This window comes from Lissotriton vulgaris, chromosome 4_1 (genome assembly GCF_964263255.1).
Source record: "Lissotriton vulgaris chromosome 4_1, aLisVul1.2, whole genome shotgun sequence".
Taxonomy (NCBI): domain Eukaryota; kingdom Metazoa; phylum Chordata; class Amphibia; order Caudata; family Salamandridae; genus Lissotriton; species Lissotriton vulgaris.
The window spans coordinates 1,720,669,696-1,720,688,054 of record NC_141691.1 but is presented as its reverse complement, the minus strand read 5'-3'; the positions used below and the strand labels follow the sequence as shown (position 1 = coordinate 1,720,688,054).

The window sequence follows — 18,359 nt, the reverse complement described above, 5'->3', positions numbered from 1 at the left end:
CGGCTGGCTTGTTTATTGCTCTGGTACAATGACCCAGCACCATGGATCAAAAGAGAATGACAGACTTTGAAACACACTGGTGGACTCATCACACTCTACTTACTTAAAACACAACCACCGCAGTTGTGTAGTTATACAGCGATCAGAGAAATGCTGCTCATTGGGAAATCAATATAGACAATGCTATTGACCTACCACTTTTTACACCATCATTGCCCAGCCTAAAATAATGCCAGAATCGAGATAGCACGGAGGCCGATACATGGTCATGCAGAGGCCTCCAGTGGGTTTAAGACCTTAAGTAGTGTTCCGCGAAGGCCTACCCGACTTTTGAGACCTTATGCTTCGAATTGTTGTGACAATATTACCAATAGATTCACTGCCTGAAGAGATTGAGACCTTTCCCGATCAAATTATATACGTAGTTTTCATATAATATATCAAGGTAGAGGCTCCATCAAAGACGTCTTTTCAGGATAATGTACTGTGCTTGTTCCATACATCGTCTCAAAGCAAACAGAATGTGGCTCCATATTATGCTGGCAGGAAACTTTACAACATCCAAACGCAAATCACAACTGGTCTGACTTAATAAAAACTCCTGAAAGATTCATACAATAGGCAAGACTTTTCAAAGTGCTCCATGATTGACGCTGGTCTTCTTTCAAGTTAGACCAAGCACGACTGCTCCACTATCAAAATGCTGGAGAAGTCGCCAACAGGGATGCAACTTAATGCACATCTCAGAATCTTGTCTCAACATGGACGATTAAGGACAGTAACATGGGTTAAGCTATCAGACATAAGTAAACTTTAGCTACCATCATCAGCCCACCTGGCATTGTCACATGGCAAAACAGACGTTTTGGGGCTTACCAGCCATCAATTCGTTTGGTTGACAACTCCCTCTCCCTAGCAGCTGCCCATATGGCGCCCTTTGCTGGCTGGCTCTGTTGTGCGTTAGTTAAACATGCCCAATAGATTTTCATACAATTGTGAGTACACCCCCACTCCTCCTATAGAGATTTTTCATACGTGAGAGTATCATAAATGTAATATCTGATACCCATCGTTGGGTTGGGTATGGGAGGGAGGGCGAACCTTCCTCTAAGATAGTTGTTGCCACAATAATGACATCTTCTACATACCTTCCAATTGTACGAGACAATATAAATATGTTGCTGGTCAGAAAGCCTGTGGATGATGTATTATTGGGCCATATTTGTTGGACACAATTTAACGGAATTTGTTTGGAACAATTAAGAACAAGGTATTTTGTGGGACCTGTTTAAATGTTTCCTTCCTACATGCGTGAAAGCTGAATTACTGTTGGTGCCTAACACATGGCATGGAAGGCTGAATTTTTTTTAATTTAGGTTCTGCCATATATGTTTTATTCGCCCTAAGTTGGCGGAGTATGCCCAGACGTGGGTCCTTTGCTCACTTTGCCACTATATTCAGGCTAGCCTGGCTGATGAGGGCTGTTAGCCCGAATCCGGTCTCCGGATGCTTGTTACTGGTCCAGGGAAGACCTGGCCTGGCAGTTCGGGCTGGACAGTTCCCATGAGGCACATGATCAAGACTGATCTGCATATAGCTAAGTCTGAACTGGGGTGGCGAAGTGAGCTAAAGAACGATGATGGATTCAACCCAGATATGTGACTGGGGGTGAGTTTCTGAAAAGTTTCAGCGCCCCGTCCATCATCTCCTTGTGTTTGCTGTATTTGCAAATAACTGCCAGTTTTCTGATAATTTAAATATTGATATTTATACATTCTATGAATTGCTCTTACTTAAATCTACTAAATATTATTTGCAAAGTAATCTACATAAGGTGAGAAATGCTGTCTGCCCTAAAGGGTGGCTGGAGCTCAGCTTAGAATTTGTTGGTGCTCATTCTGAACTGTTTGTGTTCAAACTAAGATTATGCATAACACTACCTTGTGGTGCTTATTTGGCAGGGTTGTGCTAGTCTCAAACTACACCCAGACTCTGAATATGTTGCAAAAAACGTGCAAAAGGTATGGATACTCTTACGTCAGACTAGATGGACAAACACCTGTCACTCAGCGGCAACAGATTGTGGATGGTTTCAACAGTAAATATTCGACGAATTTCATCTTTCTGTTGAGTTCCAAGGCTGGAGGTGTTGGGCTCAATCTAATTGGAGCATCCCATTTAATTCTGTATGATATAGACTGGAATCCAGCCAATGATATTCAGGTAGGAAACAGATATGGAACGTTAACTCTGTTTGGTATGTGCATGATTTCTTCTGTGCTTTGATGTACCCTAAATGGCCTGTGTATGTAATCCTATCCGCATTCAGTAATTTTTCAATTGATGAAAGTAACCAGATTATTGAAAAGTAAAAAAAAAGCAAGTATTGCAATTTGATATCATTCAAAAGCAAGAGGAAAATGTACGTTTAATGGCAATCCTTTCTAATAGTACGCATTAAAGATTGAGTTGGTTGGGTTAATTACGAATGGCAGGCAACGGTCCGCAAAAAAATATGAGAATATTTGGGAACCTTGGTGAGGGTATCATTCATCACTTTCATCCTGAGAAATCGGCATATGGCAATTAATCTGGCTCCGTATTAAGAAGGGGTTGTAAATAGGCCAGAGGAATTTGGCCAGGGTTACCATGCTCAAAATGTAGAGATTAAGAGAGGGGGATACATTTACAGAACACTACCAAATATATGTGGAGATGCATGTTGCGTGTTAGCAATATCCATTTAATTTGCCTTTGACTTCCGTTTGGTAATGCTCAGACAACATTATTGATATATTCTGCCTCTCTCCCCACTTCCACATGTAAGAATCTTCCCCAATACTTATTTACTTTATTTCAATGTATTATGGCACTTGCTGGATTATATTGATAAATGAAGAAACAAAACTCCAAATAACATAATTCGAAGAAAAGCCTTTATTTTTATTTTTATTTTATAAAAGCTACGTCAACTGGAATCAGGACAAGCTCTGATGTCTTCTCCATCTGCCTACGGCCTCTCAATTTTATTTCCTTTTGCTCCTTTGTTCCCTCTGTTGCTTGCATTCTTTCTGTTCTTCGCCGTCTCCTTTTGTCTCCCTCACCTTTACCTCCTTCTGCCTACCTCCCTCCCTCTACATCTCCTTTTATCCCAAAATGTCTTTCACGCTTTATTTCTGCCACTCCCTCAGTTGTGTCCTTGAGGTAGTGTGGAATGACCACAAAGACCCCGGTAACTTACCAATCTATCCTTTATTGTTAGTGCAATCGCTGATACATGGTTTCCTTAACTTCTGAGAGAACGTGATTCCACTGTCATGTCACTGTCTAGTCTTGAAATGCCCTGCCACATTTGCTGTCCAGTCCCCATGGCAGGAAGTGGTGTTCAGTCTATGGGCCTGGGAGGATATCATCCTGCAGGTTCCTGCTGCTCTCCTCACAACCTGATATATCGTCCCTTCCTAGAGAAAGACAACACTTCTGCAATATGACATCTCTGCAGACACGAATTTATTGTTTACAAATAAAGCGCATTTAATTGAAAAACGCGAAACTGCATGAAAATAAAACATACATTTTAATGTAAATTTGCATTAAGCAACCATACTTAGATCATATGAGCATAAAAGAAATAGTAATGCACTGACTTAAGTTAGCTTAGCTGTTGATTCCATGTTTTCTGCAAATAATTCATTAGCATTGAAAGACTGTTTTCCACATTGAGTTGTATGCACGAGGTGTTTTTCCCTTTTGCAGCATATGTTCTAAGTTTTCAGAAGCCTTCTGATAGTGAATAGACATTAGTTTTGTAGTAGACCACTGATAGTGAGGTTTTCTACGGGAGCAGAGGAGACAACAGGAAGTATGACTTATGTGGGTGATGTATCTTTTCAAGGACTAACAATCGTGGACTATTGTACAGATGTGAGAAATTGGGGAGTTTATATATTCCGAGGAGTTTACTGAATCATATTGAATAATGTGGAAGACGAAAGAAACCATGTTACCACCTAGAATAATGTGTTTATATTAGTGCTTGTCCCTAGAGTGAGGCAGGGTTTTTTTCCTATAAGATTTTCTCTTAGAGGGACTTCTCCCACTCGCTTTTGCTGGAGACACATCTCTGAGCTGCCTGAAATGATACTTCTCTTCATGGGATGTTGCTTAGCCTATTTTTCGGATTTGCAAATTCATTCTTTCCAGCTTGACATGCAAAGGCTGTATGCTCATGCATTGATTCTCTCACCAGAACCTTTTATTGGGTATCTGAACTGACACCTTATTCAACTCATCCATATATTAGGAGTCAAGAGGGAATTTACAGGGCTAGGTCACCCTCCACTCAGTCAATCCAAAAATCATACAAAACCTAGTCCTCAAGGCACTTAACGTTAAAAATCTGTGAACACGTATGGATTGCCAAAGAGATCATTCCAACCACACCTCTAATTCTAGAGATTGTTTACCATGTTCCAGACTGATGCCAAAAAATTAAAAAAAAGCCAATCTCTGATGAACATATAACTATACAACACAGTACAAACATCCACTAGAAGGACAACACTTGAAAAAATGTGTGAATAGCTAGATGACACCTCACGGGCGCACCACCAATGGGACCCCTGGTTGGTACTCACCAGGATGGCCCTGTTCTCATCATCGGTGTCACCTAGCTTAACGCAAACGTGTCCGACACCCAAAGGAAAAGAAGACAGTGAATGGTGCAGTGTACGCAAAAACGTATATGTGACAAGGACTAACAACGTTCAACATATAACACGACAACTACTGTGCACACAAGATACATGAACCTTTTATTTGTATTCTCTTGTTGCCAACAGTAAACATATATACATAAAAAAGAGTGAGGCGAATACTACCTATCGATTCGCATTCAGCTCGAAGCCGACATGTTTCATTGCCATGGTATGATTCAGGCAATTTCTTCAGGGCAAAGATTATATGGAAGCCACTGCCAGCTGTACTGTGCTTTACGTGCTAACTGGTGGCTTTTGCTTTCATACCGTTACTGATACGTCTTTGTAAAATCAAGGACCCACTCCCGATCGGTGAGTATGGTCTTTCCTCCCTTCTATTTTTTCCGTGGAGAATATACATTCAGGCGTCTTCTCAGCACCGGAACCATCCTTGATTTTACAAAGACGTATCAGTAACGGTATGAAAGCAAAAGCCACCAGTTAGCACGTAAAGCACAGTACAGCTGGCAGTGGCTTCCATATAATCTTTGCCCTGAAGAAATTGCCTGAATCATACCATGGCAATGAAACATGTCGGCTTCGAGCTGAATGCTAATCGATAGGTAGTATTCGCCTCACTCTTTTTTATGTATATATGTTTACTGTTGGCAACAAGAGAATACAAATAAAAGGTTCATGTATCTTGTGTGCACAGTAGTTGTCGTGTTATATGTTGAACGTTGTTAGTCCTTGTCACATATACGTTTTTGCGTACACTGCACCATTCACTGTCTTCTTTTCCTTTGGGTGTCGAACACGTTTGCGTTAAGCTAGGTGACACCGATGATGAGAACAGGGCCATCCTGGTGAGTACCAACCAGGGGTCCCATTGGTGGTGCGCCCGTGAGGTGTCATCTAGCTATTCACACATTTTGTCAAGTGTTGTCCTTCTAGTGGATGTTTGTTCTGTGTTGTATAGTTATATGTTCTTCAGAGATTGGCTTTTTTTTAATTTTTTGGCATCAGTCTGGAACATGGTAAACAATCTCTAGAATTAGAGGTGTGATTGGAATGATCTCTTTGGCAATCCATACGTGTTCACAGATTTTTAACGTTAAGTGCCTTGAGGACTAGGTTTTGTATGATTTTTGGACCTTATTCAACTCGCCAATTTAATTTGGAGTAGGGAATTTCCTTCCTGCAACACACTTGCTTTATTATTACCATATTACTGTAATTTTAACTAATATTGTATTCTACCTTATAATAAAATATCAATTATTGGATTATGTATATTTCTAATGCTGAAGCTTAAAAGACTAATTCTTGTTTAATAAATAACGAAAATATAACAAATTGATTATTAAAACTCTTATTGACTGCATTAAAAGTCATTAATAATGTTTCATGTTATTGGATTGATGTATTTGTTTGCTCCTTTATACTTCTCCTTGTCAACAATGGAAGGTCCATACGACCAGTGGCAGAGGTTTTTTAATGATTACCCCAGAAGATTAAGTTATTGGAAACCCCTCTCCCTCGCCTCCTCCTTCATACAGAAGATGACACAACATTCTCTCCATTTCCATTCATCCGATTTTGAAGCATCAGAGGTCATTGAGTCAGTTGACCTGCTCCTGTCTCAGGGCATGGAGTGGTGTTCTTGCTTTTGTGTGGCTTCCGCTCACGTCATGTAGCAAATATTTTAGTTGAATTATCAGAATGTGGGGCCCTGCTCTCAGAATGAAAGCGGCTTTCTGAATCTTGCATCTTTTTATTGGTTGTCTTTAGCAATATTTCCTTGGCAAGACTAGTGAATTGGTTTTTTCAAATGATTGTGGTGACATGCTATATGAATCTGAAGTTTATTCAGGTGGTTTCCTGAGTGAAAGTTCTCTTCACCGTGGTGTGCTTAGAGAATCATTTGTTGCAAGCGTGTGTGATTAAACGCTCCTTGAGTCTTTAGATTGGCATCACACTTCAGCTATTCTCTTGTCATTTTCCACCTGGGCAGCTGCTTAGAGTTGGGCAGTTTCCCTTCACTTCGATAGACTCTTTCTTGTCTCAGTCTAAAGACTGCTGTTAGTATCATCGATAGGTATGTATACTCAGCACTCGTTAATGTTTCTTTTTTGCTCGCTTCTTTTTCAGAAATAAAGCAGCATTCATATCAACTAAGCCTGACCCTAGAATTGTCGATCTCTTGTTTTTTATGAGGGCATCGGACTTTAAAATAAAGGATCTCCCTGTTGATTCACATGGACATGCCTCGTCCCAAGATATCACTCATATTGATTTGAATAGCACGTAAAAGACCTGCAAATTGCTATTTTCTCTTGCAAGATCTTTGTGTCCTCGAGACCTCACGCTGGTCTCTTGTATTCCTGTCTGTGCTTTGAACAGGGGCGGCTCCTCCATGTGGGCGTCGGAGCTTCGCCTCACTGCTTTCTCGCAGTGCAAGAAGCAGAAAAGTAAAATGGTATAAATACAATTTTATGTTTCTGCTTCTCGCACTGCGAGAAAGCAGAAGAAGGGTATGCCTGGTTGGGGGTGGATGGGTCAGGGAGGAGTTGCTAGCCGAATGTTATGGACGCTGACTGTTTGTTAGGCCCCAGGGCCGACCAAACCAGTCATAGCACTCTCCGTTTTCTTCATGTAGGCTGCTGCGCAGCCTGCATGAAGAAAACGGCCTCCCCTTAGACGCCTCAAAGGACGGCGTCCTAGCCAATCACAACGCTGCCATTGCAACGTGTGATTGGCTTTGGGGAAGAGAGGGAGACTGCCTGCTTCTGCTTCCTGTTAGCAGAGAGAGCAGGAGTCCCGCACCAGAGGCGGAGGTAAGTTTTTTAATTTTATTAAATTAACCTGAACCGCCCTGCTGCTTCATACTGGACGCGAATAGCTTTGAAATGGGTGTTTTGGACCAGATATTGACCTCAATTTATGCTCAATTATGCTTTTTTTATCTTGCTTCATTTTAAATAGCAGCAGTCAAAAAACTGGGGGAAAAACCCTACAAATCCCATGGGCATTTGCACTCATAAGCAAATGGGGAACAAATGACGCCATCAGATCTGACCAATCAAGACTCTGTAGACCCTGTAATACTTGTCTTGACTGTGAACAATCCTCTTTTCTTACTGCTCGCAGTCAAGAATAAGTAACATTTTTATACTTCATACTCACATTATAAAAAAGTGTTCCAGTTTTCTTAAAGTTAGTATTTCACAAACATTTGAATCCTTTGTTTAGTTTTGTGACGCTACAACGCTCTGTTTTATACTTCGATTTCCTTCAGTGTGCGTGCGAGAGCTTCTCCCCTCGCTGTTCTCACCCTGATTTGGTCGTGCCCAGCATTCTGAGTGGAACAGTTTCCAACAATGCCATCTCTGCCCAAGGATCATCCCTTTTTTCTTCACAGAGCATTTGCCTGCTCCGTGTCCACCTGCATTGTTAGTCTGAATTCTTCCTCCCGCTCTGTTTTCTCTTCGCTTGTTGTAGTGTTTGGCCCCAACTTTTGTGTGCACCCTCACCAGGGTTTTCTCCTCCACCTTACTGGTTTGGCTTGAAGTCTCTACCTTAGGATGGGGCCCTGTCCTAGTTCTGCCTCTCTGTAGAATTTAACCCTTTCCTTACCATTTTCCTACCATTCTTCATTTACACTGTATAATATTTATTCTGTCATGAATTTAGGCAGTTCTACTGCATTTCTTTGACAATTAAGATGATGGGGAGAAATTGTGGTCTAATTTGAAAGAATTCCTTCAGTCCTCGTTGAATAAACTGTTTCCTCATCCATTAAAAAAATTACCAAAAACATTGAGAACACTGTAATTATTATGTCGAAAAATATTTTGGCCTAATCTGTGGGAGAAAGCAGAAAGCACAAATCTACAACAGGGAAAGCATCTGGCATTATGAGTGGCACTTCATCTTGTGGTGGAAGAGATGCCTATCAAAACAGTTAAAAGTGCGCTAATGATTAGTGAGAGCTCCTCACATGAGATTGAGGACGACGTTCATCCTAGCCCTCCTATTAAGGAGGGGGTTATACCTAACAAACAGAAAAATACTCAATTAATTATTTCTAAAATTCAAGATAATGATAATGTCAGCTTTTACTCCTGATTCAGATGAGATCAATGATAAATTTGGAGGACTCAGAATGTTGGCCTGGTCCTAAACAGAAGAAAAGAAAAATAGATTTTCCTTGCAGAGATCCCTTTACCTCCAATCATGTTTTAGATTCAGACGGTCACTCTGTTTGAACCAAAATTAATTTACAACCCTAATTCTACAGAATGGCTCCTGTCGGATCATGTTGCTGAGTACATAAGCAAACCAGAACCAAATTAAAATCGGTATTGCTCTCAGCCTTCCGCATCTTACATTACTTCTACGACTGCTATTGACCCTAACATGTTAACTTTCTTTTCCAAGTTTGGTAAAGATCCAAGAAAATGAATAGATAAGTCAAGGTCTATGTGCCAGGATAAGTTGTGGGACATGGTATGACCATTAGCCCACATACTGGATTTCTCAGAATCTGCCAGATTGGATAATATTCCCATTGTCACTGAGGAACTCTCCATGTGGACTTCCAAGAACCTTTAGTCTTCACGGAAACACCAATTGAGCCATTACTCAGAAAGAGTCTTCGTTTGAAATTGAAACCCAAGCTAGCGAACCTGGCACCTGGGGTTAAAGCGGATTGTCTGTTTGGTTATTCTTTTATCAAAGAACTCAATAAATATGTCACAACTTTTGCCTCTTTGGACAAGGCCTAACAATCCATGAAAAAGGTTTTTGCTACTCAGATTTTTGCCAGGGCCAGCAGAGGCAGGTGCTGCTTTGCCGGCTCCCATTACTGAAAACAATCTTTCTGAGGCTCCGCCAACTTCAATTTCCAAGACTTCTGACCACATTTCTACCCACAATGAGGTAGAGGTTACAGTGCTCGTGGACCACTAGCTTTCAGAGGCGCAAACTCGGCAGGTAAATTATCCTTCTGGCCCTCATATAGTAGGTGGTAGTCTGCTACATTTCTTTCTAAACAACTGTCATTCCATCACAGCAAATCCTTGGGTGTTACATAGAACTTTACGCAAGTCCTTTTCAGGTTCATCGCCCCGTACCTTTAAAGTTTTCTAAAGAAATTACTTCCCTCGTAACAGAAGACATTTTTTCGCTCTTAATAAAACAGGCAATACAATAAAGAGTCCCACACTCCACAGGTTTCTTAAGTTCCCTCTTATTGGCCTAAAAGAAAAAAAAGAAAATGAGACCAGTTATAGATGTCAGGGATTTTAATCATTACGTTGCGTACCACCAATTCAAAATGGAAACTATTATCCATCTCAGGGATTTGTAATTACCAAACGATTGTATGGTTCGGTTAGACCTGCTAGATACGTACCTAAAAAAATCCCTATCCATCACAACTTCAGGAAATACCTTCAATTCCTGTGGCAGGGAAAAACGTATAATTTTTCTTTCCTTCCCTTTTGTTCCATTCTTCTGCACCGTGGTGCTTGACAAAAATCATGAAACTAGGGGTAGCCCATCTCAGATCCCAAGGTCTCAGACTGATAACATGGATGATATCCTCCTTATGGGTCCAGATATCCTCTCACTTTGATCTCAGCTTCAAGTTACTCTCTCCCTTTTACAGAACCTTGGTTTCCTCATCAGCAAAGAGAAATCAGTCCTATCTACTTCTAGACAGATGGGAATTTCTGTGGTTCATTATACACCATTCAACTTCCTTAAACCAAAGTCAATTCCATAAAAAATAGAAATTGTTCAAGCTCTTCCAAGCTCTTTCATGTCTCTCAAATCCCTTGTGTGCATTGTAGGTCTTCTGTCCTCATCAATTAATTTTCCCAGGGTGTCTCCACTATCGAGCTCTCCAGAGATTAAAGATATGCCACCTTCACTATGACCTCGCTTATTCCAACGCCATAACTTTAGATCATGAGTTTCGCCTTGAACTCCAATTGTGGATAGACTATTTAGATGTCTGGAATAGCAGAACAATTTTTGCTACGGCCCCAGATCTTCTATTAGAGTCGGATGCAAGCCTGACTGGTTGGGGCACCTGTTGAGGTCAGCTCTCAACTGGAGGTACATGGTCGCTTCAGGAATCAAAACTGCACATCAGTTTTTTAGAGGTGCTTGCAGCCTCCTTTGAGTTGTTTAAAACACAAGGTTTAATGTTCCATCCTTCTTCGAAAGGACAAGATCACCGCAGTAAGTTACATCAACCACCTCAGAGGTACAAAATCCAAACCTCTCGCAGAGTTGGCAAAAGGTTTCTGGGAGTTTTGTCTGCTCTCAAAATGTCTGTCCGGGTAGAGTACCTTCCGTGTACTGTCAATACAGTCGCCGACTGACATTGTCACTATCTACATGATTCAAGCGATTGGACTCTGCATCCCTCTATCTTTAACAGTCTTTCTCACAAATGGGGCCCTTTCCAAATGGATCGCTTTGCCTCCAGACTCCATTCTAAACTTCCTCAATTCTTCACCTGGAGACCAGCCTCTTTAGCTCTAGCAGCAGATGCTTTTCTTCAAGTTTAGTCTTAGGAACCAATTATGCATATCTGAAAGAAACAGGTTAGTATTAGATTCCTTACCTTAGAATATCCCCAGGCCTCAGACTGGGTCCGGAAACTTTTGCGTAGCAGTACCCTTGCACTTCGGTAGGGGTCGTCTGCGGCTCCGCGTCCGTCGTCTGCATCGTTGGCGCCGGGATGATGTCGCTGTAGTACCTAGACGCCGCCCTCGCGCGCTAACGTCAGTTCTTCTTTTTTCCATGCCAGCAAGCGCCGATCCGGAAAAAGTTGTACCCTAGTCAATTTTTGACTTACTTTTTTCGATCCTTTTTGATCATCTTTCGAAGTCTCTCGACTCAGACAGTACCGGTAGGGATGCCCGGGTTCAAACCCTGCGCCGATTGTTGCAGACTGATGTCGGTAACCGACCCCCATCGCCGGGGCCTTCACTGTCTGGGCCCGACCACGACAACAAGTCCTGCTCCGACTGCCGGGCCCTGACGTCCAAAGCTAGACGGGAGTGGTCCCGCAAGCGACTCGAGCTCCGGCAGTCAGCCCTGCACCGCTCGAGGTCCCGGTCCGGAAGGCGGTCGAGGGACCGGTCGCAGGCCGGAGTCACCACAGTTCCGGGAATCGTCATCAGTCTCTGGGCTCGAAGTCCTCAGGCAAGAGGCACAAGAAGTTGAAGAGGCGACATCGCTCTTCCGACTCCCCCCGACGCTCGCGCGATGCGGCCGGGGGTTCGGGCAACACCGCCCCCGCGGCTCCGCCGGAGCCGCAGGCGTCGTGGCCTGCTCCATACCCGACGGTCCCTGGGCAGAATGCGATGCCGGAGGAGATTGAGGCCTTCCTCATGGCCATTAGGTCGCTCAATCCTCCGTCGGGTTCCGCGGCGCCTTCGGGCCAAGCGGCCCCGACTGGGTCCCCAAGCGGGCCGGGTGCTTCGGCCCCGGCGCCGTCTGGTGCTTCGGCCCCGATGCCGTCGGCGATTTCAGTCCTGACGCCGCAGGGCCCCTTCGGATCCGGGTTGTCGCCGGTCGACCTCACAACCTCGCCGGCCCCCAGGGTGTCGCCCCGGCGCCGTCCCAGGACGACTACGTCCCCGGTCCTACCCTCGATTCGGGTCCGGCGCCGTATGTAACGCCGCTAGGAGATTTCTACTTCTACGACCCGGCCCCATCCTTTCAACCGGAGTACCCGGTGATGGGTGGCGAGGAGGATTGGGAGGGGTCCGAGGACCCTCTGGCACGTGAGTACCAATCTTCTCGGGACTGGGCAGGTGAGCTTGGGGAGGTCAGTGGTCTGGACACTTCGCCCGACACTGATTTTGTCTCCCCTCCTACTGTGGCTACGGAGGAGGGGGCTGCCTATAGTGTGGTGTTGACGAGGGCTGCCAAGGCCTTGGGCCTTGACCTCCCTGTCGCGGTCGTGAGGACTAACCTCCTCACTGATGCCCTTAAACCGCAGGCAAGCTCGGCCGAGCCTCTGCTGCCGTTTAATGAGGCCTTGTCAGACGTTCTTCTGGGCACTTGGTCCAAGCCCGCTACAGGTCCACCTGTAGATAGGAACGTGGCGTGGCGCCACCGCCCGGCTCCGGGTGACCCTTGCTTCCTGTCCACCCACCCCACCCCCGAGAGTCTGGTCATCCAGGCCTCTAACTCCCAGACCGCATTCCCGATGGCTTCCCCCGATCGGGAATCCAAGAGGTACCAGCAGTATGGTAAAAAGATGATCTCCTCACTTATATTGGGGTTGCGGTCAGTCAACACCGCGTGCCTCTTGGGCCGCTACAACCACACTGTGGGACACGGTCGTGGACGTGCTGCCACAATGTCCGGAGGGGGTCCGGACTAAACTCACCCAAGCCCTTGTGGAGGGTTGAGATGCCGCACGGTATTCCATCCGGTGTGGGCTGGATACCACGGACTGGCTGGGCAGAGCGATGGCAACGAGGGTGGCGATTCGTCGCCACACTTGGCTGAGGTCCGCCAACTTTTTGGTTGATGTCCAAAACCCCCTTATGGACATGCCGTTTGATGGCCGTCTCCTCTTTGGCGACAAGGCAGACAGTGCGCTTGAGCGCTTTAAGGACTCCTGGGCTACGGCCAAGTCCTTGGGCCTCTCGGCCCCGCGCCAGCAAACTGTTGCCTTTCGCTCCTTTCGTGGCCAAGGAAGGGGCGCCCCCACACGTCCTGCCAGCCACGGCCTGCAGCCTAACATCCAGCGCGGTTGCGGACGTGGTAACCACTGTGGCGGCGGTCAGGGACAACGGCGAGGTCAGTCCACACCTACCCCTGCAGCATCCGCCTCAAAACCCTCCTAGTCCGAGCTTTCAGGCCCATGTGACCAGTGGGGGGCAGGGTTCGCCATCACCTCCTCCACTGGCGCACTGTCACATCGGACAGGTGGGTGCTGCAAATCGTCCGAAGGGTCTACTCCCTCCCCTTCGAGACGACCCCTCCAGCCATGCCACCGCAGTACCACCGCATGTCGGGGGATCACTTTAGTCTTCTGCAAGAGGAAGTTGCGGTCCTCTTGGCCAAGGGGGCCATCAAGCTCGTTCCTGTGCCTGAAGTAGGGTGTGGTTGTTACTCCTACTACTTTCTGGTTCCTAAGAATGGCAAAGGGGGCCTACGCCCTATCTTGGACTAGCAGAACGTCAACAGCTTCCTCCGGAAGGAGAAGTTCAAGATGCTGACTTTGGCTCAGGTCTTAGCTGCCCTGGACCCGGGAGACTGGATGGTAGCGTTGGACTTGCAGGACGCTTATTTTCACATCCCTGTCCTGCCGGCCCTCCGGCGTTACCTGCGGTTCACGGTAGGCCACGAGCACTTTCAGTTTACTGTGCTCCCCTTCGGCCTTACCAGCGCCCCACGGGTGTTCACGAAAATGATGGCGGTGGTCGCAGCTCATCTGCGCAGGTTAGGGGTTTCAGTCTTCCCCTACCTCGGCGACTGGTTGTTGAAGGCGGGCTCGCCCCAGACAGTCGTCAGCCACCTCTAGACTACGGCCGACCTCCTGCACCTGCTGGGGTTCTCCATCAATGTGCCAAAGTCACACCTGTGTCCCTCTCAGAAGCTCCTCTTCATCGTAGCGGGTCTAGACTCAGCGCAGTTTCGGGTTTATCCTCTCGAACAGCGGGTTCGGGATATTCAGGCTCTCATTCCAATCTTTCAGCCGTTATCCCGAGTCTCGGTCAGGTTGACGCTGCGGCTTCTGGGACTGATGGCCTCCTGCATCCTTCTGGTGCATCATGCCCGGTGGCGGATGCGGGCTCTGCAGTGGGACCTGAAGTTTCAGTGGGCCCAGCATCAGGGCAATATGTCTGACCATGTCTTGATCTCGGAGGGCACTACAAGACAGTTGCAGTGGTGGCTCAAGGACCGCCATTGGGTCAGCGGCAGATCCCTCTCCCTACCCCAACCGGAGCACGTAGTTGTGACGGACGCGTCCCTCCAGGGCTGGGGGGGGGGCCACATGGGAGAGGCGGAGTTTAGAGGCCTCTGGTCTCCGGCTCCACATCAACCTTCTGGAGCTTTGGGCGATCCGGCTTGCACTGAAGGCATTCCTCCCCTCTGTCCGGGGGAGTGTAGTGCAAGTGTTCACAGACAACACCACCGCCATGTGGTACTCCAACAAACAGGGCGGGGTGGGGTCGTGGACCCTATGCCAGGAGGCTCTGCGCCTCTGGCAGTGGCTGGAACATCAGGGCGTGACCCTGGTGGTTCAACACCTGGCAGGTTCCCTGAACGCCAGGGCGGACTAACTCAGCCGTCGGTGCATGATGGATCACAAATGGCGTCTGAACTCGGACGTGGTGCAAGGCCTCGTTCAGCAGTGGGGAGAGCCTTGGTTAGATCTATTCGCCACAGAAGAGAACTTGCAATGTTATCAGTTCTGCGCGTTGGAATTTCCAAGGTGGCACTCGCGCGGAGACGCTTTTAGTCGCGAGTGGAGCTGCGGTCTGTTGTACGCCTTTCCGCCTATATCACTTCTGCCCAGAGTGCTGAGAAAGATCAGACGCGACCGGGCCCAAGTTATCCTTGTGGCTCCAGACTGGGCACGAAGATACTGGTATCCCGAGCTACTCAGCATGTCTGTCGATCCCCCGATTTGTCTGCCTCTTCAGGAGGACCTTCTGTCGCAGCAGCAGGGGACGGTACTCCACCCGAACCTGTCCAGTCTCCACTTATTTGCGTGGAGATTGAGCGGCGGCAGTTGAGGCCATTTGACTTGCCTCATGAAGTTTGTAATGTGATTCTGGCAGCCAGGCATCCCTCCACAAAATCGGTATACGCCTGCAGGTGGAACAAATGTGTGGCATGGTGCACAGCAAAGGCTGTAGATTCCCTTTCTGCCCCTCTTTCAGAGGGTCTCCTCTTTCTTCTCTCTCTTACACAGCAGGGCTCTGCTCTGGGCACTATCAAGGGCTACCTCTCTGCTATTTCCGCCTTAGGGCTCCCTGATCAACCCTCTTTGTTCAAGTCCCCAGTTGTAAATAGGTTTTTGAAGGGCATCTCATATGTCTCCTCCTGTTCCTTTCGTGATGCCTCAGTGGGACTTGAACCTTATTCTGACCTATCTGATGTGCGCTCTTTTCGAGCCACTTCATAACTGTCTTCTTCATCTCCTTACTCTGAAGACTGCATTCCTGGTTGCCATCACCTCTGCCAGGAGGGTGAGTGAGCTCCAGGCTCTTTCCTCTAAACCTCCCTTCCTTTCTGTCCATCCGGACAAAGTTGTGTTGCGGAAGCGACCCTCTTTCCTGCCCAAGGCAGTCACAGCCTTCCACATCGCGCAGTCCATCACCTTGCCCACCTTCTTTCCGCCTCCGCATCCCTCAAAAGAGGAAGAGAGGCTCCACCGTCTGGACCCAAAATGTGCGCTCTCATTTTACTTGGATCGCACACGCCAGTTCTGGGTGGATGACCAACTCTTTGTTGGTTACGTGGGCTCTAAGAAAGGTTGGGCGGTGCACAAGCGGACCATCTCTCTGTGGGTCGTGTTGTGCATCAAGGTATGCTACTCTTTGGCTAAAAAGGAGCCTCCTGCTGGGCTGAGGGCCCATTCCACTCGGGCCACGGTGGCTACTACTGCCCTGGGTCGGGGAGTCCCCTTACAGGACATCTGTCAGGCAGCTACGTGGGTCTCGCTGCACACGTTTTCAAGACACTACTGCCTGGACAGCCAAGTCCGGAGAGATGGCTTCTTTGGCCGTTCCGTTCTCCAGGACTTTCTGGTGTGATCATTGGTTCGCAGACCCACCACCGGGGTTGGTATTGCTGGGGTATCTGTTGTAAGGTAAGGAATCTAATACTAACCTGTTCCTTTCAGATGCACAAGTTACTTTCCTTCGGTAACGATATATCTGTAAGAAACAGTAGTTAGTATAAGATTCCTTACCGCCCCACCCATCCTCCCCGTTCTGCGAACTGATATTTAGGGTTAAGGTCACCCCCTTTCAGGTCCCTAGTTTCATGGCACCAGTGTTGGATTTCATCATGGTTCTGCGTTTCTGGCGCGGAAAAGCTAGGTATAGGAACTGACGTAAGCGCCCGAGGGCGGCGTCTAAGTACTCCGGCAACGTCATCACGGCGCCGATGACGGATGTGGAGCCGCAGACGACGCCTACCGACGCGCAGGGGGACTGCTACTCAAAAGTTTCCGGATCCAGTCTGACGCCTGGGGATATTCTAAGGTAAGGAATCTATTACTAACTACTGTTTCTTACAGATATATCGTTACCCAAGGTAGTAACTTGTGCTTCCTCCTTTTTTCATGATCAAGCGAGTCCTAACTCGGGTCTGACGTCAATAAGCCACTCTGGTTTATGTCGTCCCCCTTTGGCAGTCTCAGATTTTGTGTCCTCCCCTTTTGGAATTACCAGTGTATTTCCCATGTTAAAATTGTCCTTTCCCAATCTCCTCGTAGACCGGACGGACATTTACACAGTTTGATTCAGAACAATTCTCTCATTCTCTCGGCTTGGAAGGTGTCGGGCCTTGCTTCCCTGTCTCACACATTTCGTCAGAAGCTGCAGAGTAGATCAGCAAATCCTAGGCACCAGGTACTACCAGAGCCTACAAATCAGCTTGGTCTGTTTGGTCAAGCTGGTGTGTGGGAAAATCGATTGATCCCTTTTCTGCACGTCACCATCATAGTTCATTTTTTGGCATCCCAAGCTAGTGCAGGTAAGACTTATCGCACAGTCAAGCTATACAGATCGGGCATTTCCGCAGACCATCCTCACATCACCTGCAAACCAGTGGGAGTGGGAGTCTATCATCTTTTAAAGGGAGTAACATTTTTCAATCCACTGTTTCCTAAATGCAGTCAATTGTGTCATGTTAATTTGGTACTCCAAATGTTCATTTCTTAGCCTGAAAATGCTTCCCTTTTGCTGAAAATTCTCTTTGCCAAACTCGCCATGTTGATATATTTAATTTCCATTAACCGCCTTTCTGATGTCAGAGCTTTGGACATTCCATCACACCATTTCACTCCCACAGTTGTCTTTAACGTGAGGAAACGTACTAAAACTAAGTTAACTTCTGTGTTTTATCCTTATTTTCCTAATCAACCTAAATTGAGTGTAACTGCCTAAAATCATTTAAACAAATGACCAACCATCTCAGAGCGCCTTCTTACTCCAAAATCCAAATTTGCATCTGTAAACCTCACAAACCGGTTTCCTCTTCTAACCTTGCATCGTAGTTTACATAGGTCATGTCTTTAGCAGGGATAGATACTTCCATATTTGGTGCTCATTCCGCAAGAGGTGCCTTGGCATCAAAAGACGTTTGGTCAGGTTCCCGCCTGGAGGACATTCTGAGATTGTCTGACCAGTCAAATGATAATTTCTTTTGCAACTTTCATTGCAAACCTGTTCATACTGCTTCTGTGGTGATAGGTATGCTTTAAACAAGCATAGAGCCTCTGGGTCCTGCTATAATGTGTAACTTTTCCTAGTATTCATAAAGGAAAGTCTTCATTTTATTAAAGACACATAGGCGAGTATTATCCCACCTTAACATTATAACTAACCATGTTTTTCTCCCGCCCTTACAATGTCTGTTCCATTAACATCTACTGACACATAACTTGCA

The 18,359-nt window shown here is 46.4% G+C and overlaps 1 protein-coding gene across 3 annotated transcripts in view; it reads left to right on the top strand.

The window, feature by feature from the left end:
- Window positions 1–18,359, top strand: part of RAD54B (RAD54 homolog B) — a 694,602-nt gene that overhangs the window by 615,008 nt on the left and 61,235 nt on the right. For all 3 annotated transcript variants that reach the window (XM_086966002.1, XM_086966003.1, XM_086966001.1), the window contains exon 12: window positions 1,962–2,223. In XM_086966002.1, coding sequence (XP_086822128.1) covers window positions 1,962–2,223 — 262 coding nt within the window. The remainder of the gene's footprint in view (window positions 1–1,961; window positions 2,224–18,359) is intronic.